The sequence below is a fragment of the Epinephelus lanceolatus genome, chromosome 18 (assembly GCF_041903045.1).
Source record: "Epinephelus lanceolatus isolate andai-2023 chromosome 18, ASM4190304v1, whole genome shotgun sequence".
Lineage (NCBI taxonomy): Eukaryota > Metazoa > Chordata > Actinopteri > Perciformes > Serranidae > Epinephelus > Epinephelus lanceolatus.
Window position 1 is genome coordinate 39,335,567 of NC_135751.1, and position 15,613 is coordinate 39,351,179.

At 46.9% G+C, this 15,613-nt stretch overlaps 1 protein-coding gene across 4 annotated transcripts in view; it reads left to right on the top strand.

Moving 5' to 3' along the window:
* bptf (bromodomain PHD finger transcription factor) overlaps positions 1-14,253 on the top strand; it is a 39,454-nt gene extending 25,201 nt beyond the window's left edge. For 2 of the 4 annotated variants that reach the window (XM_033644481.2, XM_033644484.2), the window contains 15 exons: positions 127-379; positions 904-1,047; positions 1,417-1,550; positions 1,648-1,762; positions 1,876-2,090; positions 2,212-3,241; positions 4,551-6,097; positions 6,174-6,256; positions 6,551-6,776; positions 6,894-7,402; positions 9,316-9,492; positions 9,593-9,785; positions 10,036-10,120; positions 10,455-10,641; positions 13,369-14,253. In XM_033644481.2, the coding sequence (XP_033500372.2) occupies positions 127-379; positions 904-1,047; positions 1,417-1,550; positions 1,648-1,762; positions 1,876-2,090; positions 2,212-3,241; positions 4,551-6,097; positions 6,174-6,256; positions 6,551-6,776; positions 6,894-7,402; positions 9,316-9,492; positions 9,593-9,785; positions 10,036-10,120; positions 10,455-10,641; positions 13,369-13,408 (4,938 nt within the window). In that variant the 3' untranslated portion in view covers positions 13,409-14,253. Of the gene's footprint in view, positions 1-126; positions 380-903; positions 1,048-1,416; positions 1,551-1,647; positions 1,763-1,875; positions 2,091-2,211; positions 3,242-4,550; positions 6,098-6,173; positions 6,257-6,550; positions 6,777-6,893; positions 7,403-9,315; positions 9,493-9,592; positions 9,786-10,035; positions 10,121-10,454; positions 10,642-12,536; positions 12,703-13,368 lie in introns of those variants that run through there. The other 2 variants (XM_033644482.2, XM_033644483.2) reach the window with 2 other exon arrangements.
* The last annotated feature ends 1,360 nt before the right edge of the window (positions 14,254-15,613 follow it).

Consider the following 15,613-nt stretch of genomic DNA (forward strand, 5'->3'; position numbering starts at 1 on the left):
TGGGTCAGTGTGATCCAACTAATCAGATTGTCAAAACTGTTGTCAGACATCTGAGAATACCAAAAGTGCACTCAACAGGGAAAACACACTCTCTGTATGCCTAAAATTCAAACATTTTTGTTACAGAAACGCCTTGAGCAGCAGAGACCGGGGACACCTGCCACCACTCCTACAGCAACCACCGCCGCCACCTCGGCCAGCACTCCCAGCACCCCCAGCACCCCAGTGTCCGCAGGCCAGAGGACGGGTCAGGTCACATCTGGAACTAAGATGGTTCTGGCCTCCAAACTGGGCTCTCCAGTCTCTTTCCAGCAGGACAAAAACTTCCACCAGTCTTTTGCGTCCTGGGTCAAACAGGGTCAGACCAACAACAGCTCAGGTAAGACGACGAGGAGAGTTTGAATCATCTCTGAAATCCTGTGTGGAGTGGTGTGGAGTTGTGCGTGTTCTCATCCATCATGTTCTGTTAGTGGCAGGTAGACAAACAAATACTTTTTGAGCATTTTTTCATTTTTATTTTTTAATTTTTCCTTATTTTTGAATCGTTGTTTGACCACCATGTCTTTGTAAGAAGTCAATCATTGGCATGACTTTCCACAGCTGTTGTTTTTTGTGTGTGTCAGTTTTCCACGTTGGTAAATGTGCCAAAATGACTTTGTGGCTCGTGGTGTCCACTTTAAAGCCTGTGGATTTTCAATTTGAGTCCTTTAAATCTTTAAGGGACACAAGACAGGCTGTCTATCATCAGAATTTAAACCCATGACCAAGCAATAATCCCAAATTCCCAAACTGTCAGCCCCTTTGTTGACTCAAACCTTGTGGTGGACACCACAGCTGTAGACTGGCTATCGTGGCAGCCCTTGTGGGTGTGCGTGACTGCAGGTGCCATGGTGTGTCTTGCAGCCTCCACTGGCATCACCACCTCAGAGCAAACCTTCCAGATCGCTGGCAGCCCAGTGACTGTGGCTGGCCAGGTCCTCGCCGCAAAACTCCCGCTCCCCGCTAACAGCAAGATTGTCACGCTCAACATGCCCACCACTCAAGGAGGTAGGGAGCACGAGTGTCATCCATTTCCGCTGGTTTGTGCCAACACTTGCCAAAATGGATGGAGGAGTGTCATGTGACAGGCAGAATCTGTCGGCACTGAGCATGGATGATTCCACACCTGTGTTTTTTATTTATATATTTTTACGGCCGAAAGTCAGATTGCATTTTTTTGTCTGAGCTTTTTTTTTAATCTGAGTTGTGTATAAACTATTGTTATCCCATAAACGAAAGCTTTTCAGATGTTAGAGATCTCCCCGCCCCCCCGCCACACACACAGTGCATGCCACGCCGCCTCTGTACATCCTTGTACTTTTGCATGCATCCAATGCGTATTTGCCTCTTCCCTAATCTAATCGTGCTCATCAACAGGCGTGGTCCAGCAGAAAGTCCTGGGCATCTTCCCCTCTGGGCCCCCTGCGAACCTGAGGACATACAGCACACTACATCCTACAACTGGCAACATCAACCTCAGAGCCAGCACCTCCTCATCCACCCAGCAGCAGGTCTTGTGTCCTTCCTGTCCTTTAAAGTTTTTACTTGAAGCAAAGGCAAATATCAAGCACGATGACTGATGATTTTACCTTTGTCTTTGTGTTCCAGGCCGTCACAGCAGGAGGCCAAATCCAGCAAGTCACCACAATGAGCCAGTCATCGACCCCGGCTACCTCTGTGGGCGCAGCAGCAGTGGTCAGAAGTCCAATGATGGCTCAACAAGGTGCTCTGTCACACTGATCATTTCTATTCATCAAATTAATGTCTTCAGCCTTTGTGGCTCGTGTCCTTATTTAAAAAAAAAAAAAAAACTCACTCCGTCCTCGTCCCCTCCAGGCCAGCCTCAGCAGACTGTGATGCAGACGGGTCCTGGTTCCACACCTGTGCAGACAACCGCAGCTCAGAGAGCAGCAGTTCCTGCGCCGCCGCCTCACGCAGCCACCACAGCACCTGGAGCGGCACCTGTAGCTTCACCCCAGCCCAACAGACCACAGCAGGGTCAAGTTAAACTCACTATGGCACAGCTCATGCAGCTGACACAGGGTGCTCAGGTGAGGGCATGTTTCCTCTCTTTTCATCTCATCTTGAAGTACTTGTAAAGTTTGAATGTTGCTTTATAAAGCCTGAGTTATATCACTGAAGACAAGATTCCTTTTGTCTACATCTCTGCAGGGTGGAAACCCAGGTCTGACGGTGGTGATCCAGGGTCAGGGCCAGACCCAGGGACAGCTGCAAATCATCCCACAGGGTGTAACAGTCATCCCCAGTCCTGGGCAGCAGCTGATGCAGGCAGCCATGCCCAACGGCCAGGTCCAACGCTTCCTCTTCACTCCCATGCTCCCATCCTCATCAGCTCCAACTGCAGTGCCAGCTCAGACAGCTCAAACCCAAATGTCAATTCCAGCTCACGCCAGAGGCCCTGCACAAGTCCAGACAACACCCTCATCCCTCGCCCAAACCCAGATGACAGCCCCTGTACCTGCCCCAACACAGATGCCAAGTTTGGCCCCCACAGCTCCGGTGCAAACCCAAGTTGCAGCCGCGACCCCATTATCAGTCCCTGCACAATCTCAAATATCCACTCCTGTGCCTGCGCTACCTCACGTCGCAGCCCAGCCCTCCACCCAGGTTTTATCCTCCACACCCACCTCTGTCCCTGCTCAACCCCAAGTGGCGAGATCTGTGCCTTCCCCAGCACAAAACGCAGGCCCAGCTATGTCTCAGACACAAGTCTTCGCCTCGGCCCCTGCACAGAACACAGCCCCAGCCATGGTGCAAACCCAAGTCTCAACCCTTACCTCAGGCTCATTCACTACACAAACCCAAACTGCAGTGTCACTCCCTGTCCCAGGAAACGTTACACCTCAAGTCCCAGTCCAGACGCATCCCTTCAGCCCCGCCCCTGCTGTAGCCCCCGTCTCCGTCAAAGCTGCTGCTCAAGTCGCCGCCACAGCGGCCGCTACTAACTCGGCCCAGATGCCAGCTTCTGCCTCTCTTCCCTCACCTGTCCAAGTTCCAACACCTGCTCTCGCTCCCGTCTCTGCTCCCGTCATAGCTGTTGTGTCTACCCAGATTGCTGTCCCGTCCCCAGCCAAAGCCCTCACCCAAATCCAAGCCACGGCTCCCGTTCCCCGTCACGCTGCTGTGGCCAGCGCTGTTGTCACACCAGTCACAGCCACCTCTACAACACCTTCAGTGCCAGGTAATGAACCCACAGCCACACAGTAACACCATTCTCGTACTGTTGTGTGCACGTGCATTCAATGTCCAGCTGGCTTGAAACACTAGCCAGGGGACAGGTTTTAAGAGTTTCTGCTATAAAAGTGTGTAACGGTGTGAAAGGGTGTAAAATCTGTCACACTGTCAGTCATTGAGCTAGTTTCCTGTCTCTGTCAAGTAGCTTTCTGTCACTCACTCTACAGCAGGAAACGGCACTTCAAAATAAAAGGTCTGTGCCGGAAATTCACTATACTAAAAAATAATGGTTGTTTCTTTATAAACTTGACACGTTTGTGAGTCACTTGCGATCCATTCAGAATGGACCCATGACCCACTTTTGGACCGTGACCCACCAGTTGCGAACCACTGTTTTAGAAGTCCTCCTTTGAAAGCAGAGTGGACATAGAAAGCCTGGAACAATTAAATGATTCTGGTGACCTACAAAATTAAATACTGTCACTCTGGACTTCTGTCCCTGTCAGGATTTTTTTTCCAGTGATCTGATTGGTCAGTGGTCATTATGTTGACCGGATCTGATCCAATCCTCTGAAGTTAACCTGCTCCAAAGCAGATTAGCTGTCCAGCATAAATTACCATGGTGATTTGTCCTGTTAACCCCAAACCCTGCTTTTTAATAAAGGCCTCAGGAGCCAGATTATCTGTAGATGTCTCCCAGGGCTGGGCGTTATAACAACTGTGTACGATATATCGATATGTTTTTAAGCAAAATATTACTTCATACAACACCGTTAACAAAATACAGGGTCACGTTGCGTTACATAATGCGTACCAGTTTTCTTCTCTCTTCTCCCACTCTCACTCAGAGAGACACAGAGCTGCTCCTCTGTTTATTCTGTCTGTTAATGGTAAATGGACCTGCACTTATATAGCATCTTTCTAGTCATCCGACCACTCAAAGCACTGTTTACACAACCAGTCACATTCACCCATTCACACACTGGTGGCTCTATTTTGTGGCATGAAGACAGCGCTGTGTCTCACTGACGCTCTTCATTTGACACGGGAGAGTCAGGGGAGGTCTGTGAGCCAGGCTGCCACTAATGTTTCCTCATCTTATTCTTTGATAACTTAAAATCCAGACATTCAAAGACTAAAATTTCTCATCTTGTTAAAAGGTATAGCTAAAAAAAACAACCAAGATGTGAAAAGTGATGACGTGACTTGAAACATGAAGAAAGTGGTCAGCTGGAAATATTTCATTGTGCGACTCTGTTCCAGTTTAGGTAATTTGTCTTTGGTTTGTAATGCTTTGCCTCTCCGTCCTGTTGTAGCTCTGACGGAGCAGAAGGCAGCTCAGCCCCAGGTTTGGACTCCAGCAGCGTCCCAAGCTCAGACTCCAGTTCAGCCGGCTCAGCAGGCCGCCGCTCCCGCTCAGACACCGGCTCTGGCCCCTGTACCCGCCTCTGCATCAGTCTCCATACATTCACCTGTGACCCCTCTGCCTCAAGCATCTCTTCCTCCTCAAGCTCAAGGACAAGTTCAGCACCCCACCGTCGCATCCATGCAGCAGGTCTCTCAAATCCCAGTCCCACCAGTGCAGGTTCATATGGGATTACCAGTTTCTTCTGTTGTTACTACTGTCAGACCTCAGCTCCAGCCCCACACCCATACTCAGCTTCAACCCCAGCGTCAAGCCCAGATCCGTGCGCAGATCCAGGTCCAGCCGTTTGGACAAGTGCAACAGATGCCACACATCCAGGCCCAAGCACAAGCCCAGAACCACCCCCAGGTCCGAGTCCAGTTTCAGCCACAAACACAGCAGCCACCCCAAACCCAAATACAGCCCCTTTCTCAAAATCAACCTCAGGTGCAGTTTCAGTCCCAAACCCAAAACCAAACCCTGCCCCAGCCCCAGGTCCAGGTCCAGGCCCAGCTCCAACCCAGGGTCCAACCTCAGTACCACCCCCAGGTACAAGCTTCTTTTCAAACACAGGCTCAAACTCAACCTCAGGCTCAGCAACAGCCTCAGGTCCAACCTCAGCCCCAGGTTCAGTCTCAGGCCCAAACTCAGCTGCAGCCCCAGATCCAAACCCAGCTCCACCCCCAGGTTCAGGTGCAGTTCCAGCAACAGAGCCAGGTCCACCCGCAACCTCAGGCCCTGCAGCAACCCCAGGTCCAACCTCAAGTCCAAACCCAGCCCCAATTCCAAGTCCAGTCACCACCGCGCCAAACTCAAGTCTCAACCCAGCCCCAGTTCCAAATCCAGTCACCACAACGTCAAACTCAAGTCCAAACCCAGGCCCAGTTCACAGTCCAGTCACCGCAGCAGACCCAGGTCCAGCAGCAGCTTCAGGTTCAAGCCCAACCCCAAGTCCAAGCTAAGCTCCAAGTCCAGTTCCAGCCTCAGAACCAAACTCAAGTTCAAGGGCAGCCTCAGCTTCAGGTCCAGTCTCCAATCAGGCATCAGCTCATCACTGTTCCAGGCCTCCAGCAGCCAGTCCAGCTCCTCTCGGCTTTGCCACCCCACGTTGCTGCCCAGATCCAAGCCCAGATCCAGGCGCAGGCACAGCAGCAGGGCGGCACAGTCCCCCAGCAGATCAAACTGCAGCTGCCCATCCAGATCCAGCAGACAGGGGGGCAAATTCAGGCTCACCAGATCCAGAACATGGTGACCATACAGGCGCCAGCGAGCGTCCAGGAGCAGCTTCAGAGGATGCAGCAGCAGCAGCAGCAACAACAGCAGCAGCAGCAGCAGCAACAACAGCAGCAGCAGCAACTGCAACAAAAACCAAAGAAGAAGAAACACCATGAGGCTAAAAGGGAACAGAAAGAGCAGAATGTGCAGGCGGTCAGCCCCGGGGACGGCATCCAGAAACAGGTGCGTCTCAGTGAGAACAATCCACAGTGATTCATTTCTTTGAAACTGTAAATATTAACAGAGTGTTTGTTGTCAGGCGGTGATGAAGCAGAACGCTACAGCAGAACAGCTGAAACAGAGGAAGACCCTGGCTGCAGCCGAGCGAGAGGAAAACCAGAGGTTTGGGCTTAATACTCATAAAATGGTGGATCTTTATGACATGTTGATATTTCCTTCCTGTGGGTTACAGGAGTGTTTTCATGGTATTGACCGCATTTTCCTCCACTTTGGTTGTCCATGTGTCCTGATAACTAACCGGTTAATTAACCCGTAGACCAACATGTATAACTGGTCAAAATTATTCTCAGTTTATAGTTGACATGTCTAATCATGATAAAAATGTTTGCTGAGTTTCTTCCTGATAACTCTGCCACCGTCTGAACAACAATGACTCTGCTGTCCTTGTGTTTTCAGAATGATCGTGTGCAACCAGGTAATGAAGTTCATCCTCGACAAGATCGAGAAGGACGAGAAGCAGGCAGCTAAGAAGAGAAAGAAGGAGGAGGTGGTGGAGCAGAAACGCTCCAAACAGAACGCCACCAAGCTGACGGCACTGCTGTACAAGCACAAGGAGCAGCTGAAGGCCGAGATCTTGAAGAAGAGGGCGCTGCTGGACAAGGAGCTGCAGCTGCAAGTACAGGTCAGCACACAGTCCGCCGTCATTGATGTGGTTATGTATAGAGATAAGATTAATCAGTCTTTATCAGGTGTTAAATTCAGAGCAGAGATGGTAAACATTACGTTGTCTCCTTCTCAGGAGGAGCTGAGGCGGGACATCGCCAGGCTACAGAAAGAAAAGGAGAAAGCGAGAGCGGCCATCGCCCAAGCTAACGCAGCGACAGTCAAGGCAGCCTCTTCCCACTCCTCCCACCCCTCTCACTCTACACATTCCTCTCACAGCAGCCACACACCGACCTCATCGTCCTCATCCCATAAACGCAAGAGGGAAGAGGAGAGAGACAAAGACAGAAACAGAGACAGAGACAGGCACCATCACGACAAGGACAAGAAGCGGGACAGGGATAAGGACCGGGACCGATACAGAGACCGAGATAAAGACAGAGACGGGGATCGAGAGAGGGAGAGAGACCGAGAACGGGACAGACATCGGGACAGAGAAAAGGACAAAGACAGGGACAGAGACAAGGACGGAGATTCCAGCTCATTGAAACACAAGAAGAAGAAGAAGCTGTCTTCTACCTCAAAGGATCACAAGAAGGACACCAAACTGTACTGTATCTGCAAAACAGCCTACGATGAGTCGAAGTAAGAGACAGTTGTGATGTCGTCATGGCGATTTAAAGGGATACTTTGAGATTTTGAAGCAGGGTTGTATGAAATATTTATCCATATTAGTGTATTACTGAAAGTAGATGGCAGTTGACACACCCCCAGTTTGGAGAAGCAGGCAGGAGTACCAACATTAAAGCTAAGATAGGTTCTGCTGTGGACGGGGGCAGCAACAAGACGTATTTTAGCCTCAAAATCAGCATCAGTTTAAGTGTACATTATATTTAGAATATTTTATCACTTTACCTCGCCATCAGACAGCTGTTTATAACGAGGAACTGAAGCTGTTATCTGCGCTTTCTTCAAAGCCAGACTCCTTTGACAATAATTTTACCTCACAGAGCACAGGAGCAGCTGGTCTACCTCTGCCTCGATCACTTAGTTTGTTCGTGTTATTGTGGAACTTTAGTGAATCCAAACTAAGCCCACGGTTGCCACGGGTCCTTAAAAAGTCTTAAGTACACATTTGATTTTAAAAAATGCCTTGCCTGTATGACCGAAGTGAGAGCTGCGCCTGCATACAAGGCATAAAGTCAAACACACTCTTGGTGGGTGTTGGCCTCGGTCCCTTGTCCCTGATCCTGTTTGTGATATTCATGGACAGGATCTGAAGGTGCAGCCAGGGGGATGAAGGTTTGGGATCCTCAGAATTGCATCTCTGTGTTTTTGCAGACGATGTGGTTCTGTTCGCTTCATCATACCGTGACCTCCAGCATGCACTGGGGCAGTCGGGATGAGTCCACACCTCCAAATCAGAGGCCATGGTTCTCTGCCGGAAACCGGTGGATTGCCCCCTCTGGGTTGGGAGAGAGTTACTGCCTCAAATGGGGGAGTTCAAGTATCTCTGGGTCTTGTTCAAATCATTAGTGAGGGTAGAAGGGAGCGTGAGATGGATCAGTGATTTGTTGTGGCTTCTGCGGTGATACAGGCACTGTGCCGGACCGTTGAGGTGAAGAGGGAGCTGAGCCAGAAGGCGAAGCTTTTCAATGTACTGGTCCATCTACGTCCCAACCCTCACCTATGGTCATGAGCTCTGGGTAGTGACTGAAAGAATGAGATCGCAGATGCAAGCGGCCGAAATGAGTTTCCTCTGTGGGGTGGCTGGGCTCAGCCGTAGAGATAGGGTGAGGAGCTCGGACATCTGGAGGGAGCTCGGAGTAGAGCCGCTGCTCCTTCGCGTCGGAAGGTGGTTGAGGTGGTTCGGGCATCTGATCAGGATCCTCCTGGGCGCCTCCTGTTAGAGGTGTTCCAGGCACATCCCACTGGTAGGAGGCCCCGGGGCAGACCCAGAACACTCTGGAGGGATTACATATCTCATCTGGCCTGGGAACACCTTGGGGTCCTCCAGGAGGAGCTGGAAAGTGTTGCTGGGGAGAGGGAGGTCTGGGGTGCTTTGCTTGGCCTGCTATCCCTGTGACCTGGCCCTGGATAAGCGGATGAAAATGGATGGATGGACTGATGTCTTGGAAAGTATTAAATTGCCTTAAATTCAGATTGGCTGGGTCAAGAATGTTTTTTAGTCATGTCACTGCGAGAATTTATGACGTTGGCTTTACAGCAAACATAGTTTAACAGGAAGGAAACTATTCGATGGAGGAACTGAAATGAATAACGGCTTTAGTTCGCCATCAGAAAGAGCTGTCTAACAGCAAGGCAAAGCGGTGTAAATAATTCTCAATATAGCGTACACTTAAACTGATACTGAGGTTTGCTGCTACTGCCCCCGTCCATGGCATGTCACACTACAGACTGCTTCTCCAAACTTGGGCTGTGCTGACTGACATCCACTGTAGGTAATACACAGACTATGGGTACGTAACTCATGCAACCTCACCTCAAAACAGTCTGAACTCTCCCTTTAAGTGAACTTAACCATCTTCTCCTCTCAGGTTTTACATCGGGTGCGACTTGTGTTCCAACTGGTTCCACGGGGCGTGTGTCGGCATCACAGAGAAAGAGGCCAAGAAGTTGGAGGACTTTGTGTGTAATGACTGTAAACGTGGTCAGGAGGGAGCAAGCAATGAGGAGTTGTACTGCATCTGTCGGACGCCATACGACGAATCACAGTATGGCTCTTCATATGTTACATCACTGTCGTCAGCTTTATACATACAGAGTCTTTAATTGGTGATACTTAACCACGATGTGTCCATTGTTCACCCACAGATTTTACATAGGCTGTGACCGCTGCCAGAACTGGTACCACGGGCGCTGCGTGGGCATCCTGCAGAGTGAGGCCAATCACATCGATGTGTACGTCTGCCCACAGTGTCAGTCAACAGAAGATGCTATGACAGTCCTCACGCCGCTCACCGACAAAGACTACGAGGGGTTGAAAAGAATATTACGCTCGTTACAGGTAAGGAACATGTTTTTGTCAGGCTGTCTTTACTTATGTAATACAAATATCTTTAAATACAAACTAAGCAGGAATAAAAAGTGCTTTTACAAGAGGACTAAAAGACAAGAAGCAGTTAATGTATGAAAAGAACCAAATTCAGCATTCAGCCGTCAGTTTCTCACATCTGCGCTCAGTCCCTCTGGATTTTGGTATTAGTGGTGCTCCATTTTAAAAATGAGTTGTGTAATCATTTGTTGTTTTTCAACAGTCTCACAAAATGGCGTGGCCTTTCCTCGAACCAGTGGATCCCCACGACGCACCAGATTATTATCGTGTAATCAAGGAGCCAATGGGTAAGAACCAGTCGTAAGGGGAACTAAAGTTTGAGCACATCCTGGAAAAATTACTCAGGTGCAAGACAAAAAATACTTCAGAGCAGGGCACAAAGGAGATCTGCACACTGACGGCTCCAAATAAATACTTTCAGAAGATCTTGTCGATCAAAACAAATTCAGTGCGAGCAAATCACAGCAGTTGTTTTCTTTAACTCTAGAAAATGTGACACACCGTCTTGAAGCTGATGCAGTGATCCAGATAAAAACAGCTTTCCATGCTGTGTATTATAGTTTGTTATGCAGGAAATGTATTTTTCTTTTTTAAATCCCATCTTTTTCTGTCCCCTCGCAGACTTTTCCACAATGGAAACCCGTTTGCAAAAGCGACATTACCACAAGCTCACAGAGTTTGTGGCCGACGTGACCAAAATCTTTGACAACTGTCGCTACTACAACCCCAACGACACTCCCTTCTTTCAGTGTGCCGAGGTGCTCGAAGCCTTCTTTGTACAGAAGCTGAAAGGTTTCAAAGCAAGCAGGTAAGGTCAGGCGCTCCTGCCGCCGCTGCCGCTGCCGACTCTGAGGTTCCCACGTTTCTCTCTCCTTCTCCATGCTCATGTTTGCATGCTGTGAAACGTTGACTCCGCCCACGTTGGCTGTGATGTCAGTCTGTTCTTGGTTTATGCATTTATGCCATTCACTTTTTATTTTTCTCTGTACCACTGACATGTGTAGTGAGTGTTACGTTGCAATAGAAGGTGCTGTGTAGACTTTAGTTTGCTTCAAACAGTCAGTGTGGCTCGGCCGGACTAAAACCAACACAGCTGACAAACGTTAAGACATTACATCTGATGTCTTGACGGAACTTCAGGAATACGTAACCCACAAAGTGATCATTTGTATGTCAGTTACTCATCATGAGTTCACTTGAATTCATTAAAAAAAAAAAATCCTTCCTTCACGAAATCAACGTTAAGTCCAGTTCAGACCAAAGATTAACGACGAGACAAAACCATTTTAGAACGTTGCAGAGAGAAGTTACAGCGGTGTGAAGTGGTCGGTCTGAGCTCGACTCAGCCCTGACGGTGTGTCGGTGTCGGACGGTGGGTTGCTGCTGCTGCTCGCTCTATGTGCTTATGCCCCGCCCACACACACACACTCTCATTGACTGATTAATTGGCGCTGGTTATTTGTATTATTGTGGCGTATTGATTATGAATACAGTCCATCTGATTAGGGCTGGGCGATAAAACAATCTGAAAATGGGATCGCAATAAAATGTATGTCGATGATGATGATAAACTAAAGTCCATTTAACTGGATATGGATCAACCTAGATAGCTCCAACAGCGTGTCCTGCAGCAGGAGTTAACATTTTTCACTGTAAAGTTTGAGCCGAGGTGAGGAGGAAGTGAAAGTGGTGTGGACATAACGAAAAGAGGGGGAAATGAGTGGAAGTGAAGCTGAACAAGAGCTCGTGTCATCCTCATAAACAGATGAAATTGTGGATTAAAAAGGTGACACAGCGTTAATAATATGGAGAAGGTTTGGCTACTTGAAAGTCGATGATGATGCACGGACGACGGTCTGCAAAATATGCCGTCTCTCGGTGCCAACCAGGACGGGAAACACAATCAATAGTCCTCTTTTGCTGCTGTAACCCCGTATGAGAAGCGATGGGAAAGGAGCAGAGATATAACAGACACAGTGTCGTACTTTCTAGCCAATGACATGGTGCCCATGAGCACCGTGGAGAAAGTGCGAGACTGCAGGTATGAGGCAGGGAATATTTTTGCCAGCTTTACGACGAGACGCTGGGAAGCTGGAAAATCATTTGGTCTTTTCAGTTGTCAGACATCATCAGGATACTTTTCAAACTCGCAGCATTATCAAATTATATATTGTGATAAATATAGATATCGATCAATACGGGGAAAATTACCGTGATAATATTTTTTGCCATATCCCCCAGCCCTACACCTGATACTCGTTTTGTTTCTGTTTGTCGCCGTTTCATCACTACAAATGCAGCTGTAGCCAGTGTCTCACTATCACCATCCTTGTTCAGATTTTAAGAAGCTACAAATTATTTTCAGCCACAAAATCAACCTGAAAAGCTGCAAATCAGAAGAGAAGTACAGAGAGTTGTTGACTAGAGATGATACACCATCTTATCGTGGTGACTTGGTGTGAAGCGGCAGGTTTTTAGAGCGATGCAGAACAGGACATTGCAGGTAGTCGCCTGTTTCGACTTGCCTTTGGTCTGACCTTGGCTTCACACATGGTGATTCTTGTACAAAGGGTCATTTTGGGCGCGGCGTATTCTCTTAGCACTGTGTTACGTCTGTATCGTGTGTCGTCTTTGCATTTGTGTCTGTTCACCTTTTGCTGCATGCCTTTGATTTATGCCATCCCATTTTCTTCTTTCTTACAGATTGTCAGATTCTTAAGTGGGCCAGTCTAGATGGAGTCTGGACTGAATGCTGGGGTCTCTAGTAGTAGTGTCATGGAAACTTTGTGTTTTCAGAGAAACAAAAAAACCATTAACACAAACACCAAATGTGCTTTCATGTAAATGCCACCGATTTAACATTTTTGGTCACCATTAAAATATTCAGTTGAGCCTCAGAACGGCAGCCATGTTGACACGAGGGACGTGCTTTCTTCTCACCTTAATCTGGCCTTTTTTGTTTTTTGGACAGCTCGGATGTTTTCAGTGAGATTTTAAATGCATTTTAGTTCCTAACTTGTATTTATTTTCTGTCATACATCTCAGTTGGATTGTTGATCTTACCAGATATAATAAAGAAAATATATAAAGCTGCATATTTTATTATATAGAAGATATTTATGAGAAGTTTTGTATGTCACATCCCTTTTATGAGTTTGAGCTGGTTGTTCCGGTGGTCGTCTTGATTGCACATACTTTTACCATGTACAGTGGCTGTAAGATATATCTAACTGTGTGTTTGAATGTTTTAAATAATTATGAAACCAATCATTTTAGATAGTATTATTTTATGAGACTAAAATGTACTACACAGGGTGAGGGATCAGAGCTCGTCCCGTTCCTCGCCTCACACAGTAACCTCAGAGCGTAGTTGTGGACGTCAGTAACGTTAAAGGCATTCCCAGTACATTACACCAACATGGCTGCAGGACCCCGTGCCGCCGACCCCTTTGCATCCTCTTGTGTCTGTTTGTCCAGATGTCACAACAATAATGCGAAGGGCTCTCAACTCTTCATCTCTCTCCGCATCCTGTAGGTCTCATAACAACAAGCTACAGTGTTCGTCAGCCTCTTAGAAAGCATCGCACATTGCTCAAACAAAATGCACTTGCCAAGAATATGGCTTTTCTGAACTGTAACTCTGTGACAGACTCTGCCTCATCTTGCGTTTTGGGATCGGCCCCTCCGGCTGTCGGTGCAGCCGCCGCCGCCGCCGCCGCCGCTGCTGCTGCTTTGGCAGGACTGTTCAGGCAGAGCCGCCCTCTGCCCATTTCAGCTCTAAGGGACCTTTTTGGACCTGTCTTCATCAGTGGGACTGTACTGAGGAGCAACCGGAGCAACTGAGGCATTTCAGAAGAAAGTTTACCTCGGAGAAAAGACTCTTTAAGGAGCTCTCATATTTCCATGTTTATTTTTTGATCTCAGTCTTTTTATTTTTTTTTTTTTTTCTCTGTTGTTCAAACTCCCTCAGGCCATCCTCGTGGTCACCATGTCCGATGATGGAAATTGAATACTGACATATGGCGGATGAGTTTCACTGAGCATCATGTATCAAGAGTTTTGTGTCTAAATTCAGATTTCACAGTGGAACGTTTCTTCTCCCATCTCCACCCATTGTTTAGTCTGAAGTGGCATGAGAGACAGTCGTACTAAATATCTGGACATCAGTAGTCTGCTTGGTTAAACTTCTATAACCTACTGAAAGTACAGTAATAAGCTATTGTAAATGATTGCTCTGCAGTAGTGACTGACCCAGAAGGATTAAACAGTGTATTTGAAGGTTCCTGCCCTGTTTGTAAAAAAACAAAAAAAAACAACAAATGTCAGATTTTGACTTTGATTATGATTTCTTTTTCTTTTTTTGTATTACTTCTGAAGAAATATTGATGTATATGGAACTTAATAAAATGGAAAAGACTGATTTATTTCTCTTGTTTTTATCTGGCTGACGGTGACGCACGGTTATCGTCTTTATCAGACTGTAGAGAGATTTTTGTTACAGACAGATGTTTCCCCAACAGATTGAGAACTGTGATACAAAGCAGGAACAGATTGAACTAGATTAATTCTAATAAAAGATTAAGAGCTGATAAAACATTAAAAGAGTCCTCTAGTCCAGTGGCAGTGTTTCCGTTACAGACTCTTAAAAGCTTGCAATTTATTAAGAAAAATTGGAGAGAAAGAGAAATTGGAAATGTTGTTGGTCTTGATTTATGAACATATTTCCCTGTCAGATAAATGTTTTATTCATTATCTGTTATTGGATGATTTTAAAATGTACTTATACTTCTTTACACACTTTATTTTGAGGTTATCCACAGTGGTTTCACTGGTCCGGCCCATTGGGATCAATTACAGCTGAATAAGGCCCATAAACTAAAATAGGTTTGACACCCCTGCTTTAGGAATACTGTGATGCACAAAAAAGAAAAATGTATCTTACTATATAATGATGAAAACTCTGTGTGTGTGTGTTCCATGTTTTTCTCCTCACTGACTTGGTCAATCCATGTGAAATTTGGCACAGTGGTAGAGGGTCATGGGAGGATGCCAATGAAGCAATATTACATCAGTTGGTCAAAGGGGGGCGCTATAGCAACTGATTGAAATGTCAAACTTTGAATGGGCATATCTCATGCCCCGTATGTCGTAGAGACATGAAACTTTGCACAGAGATGCCTCTCCTCATGAGGAACACATTTGCCTCAAGAACCCATAACTTCCGCTTATATAGATTTTCCACCATTTTGAATTTTTTGAAAAACACTTCAAATGGATCTCTTCCTAGGAAGTTTGAGCGATCTGCATGAAACTGGGTGAACATAATCTAGGGACCAATATCTAAAGTTCCCTCTTGGCAAAAGTTGGAAAACTTCCTAAAACTGAGCTTCTATAAGGCAATGAATATTGCGGAGGGCGTGGCTCATCACATAAAGGTGTATAACATCTCAAGGGTTTCACCCATCACCACGCAACTTTGTAGGCATATGACCACACATAATCTGAGGGGACCCCTCCATTATTGACCCCATCAAACAAAATGGGGGCGCTAGAGAGCTCATTTCTTATCTAGGCCTAACCGCCATAACGATTTCTATTATGTAATTCATGGAATTGGCGATTTTTTTTTTTATTTATTTACTTATCTGCCTTTCATCGTGCTACCTCAACTACTAATGTACAGTTTTAGCCCACTAACTATCCGTCTATTGGCAATGGTACTACTGTACTTTCAATAAAGCAATCGTACTGTCAACTTCACAAACACTCTGAATACATTG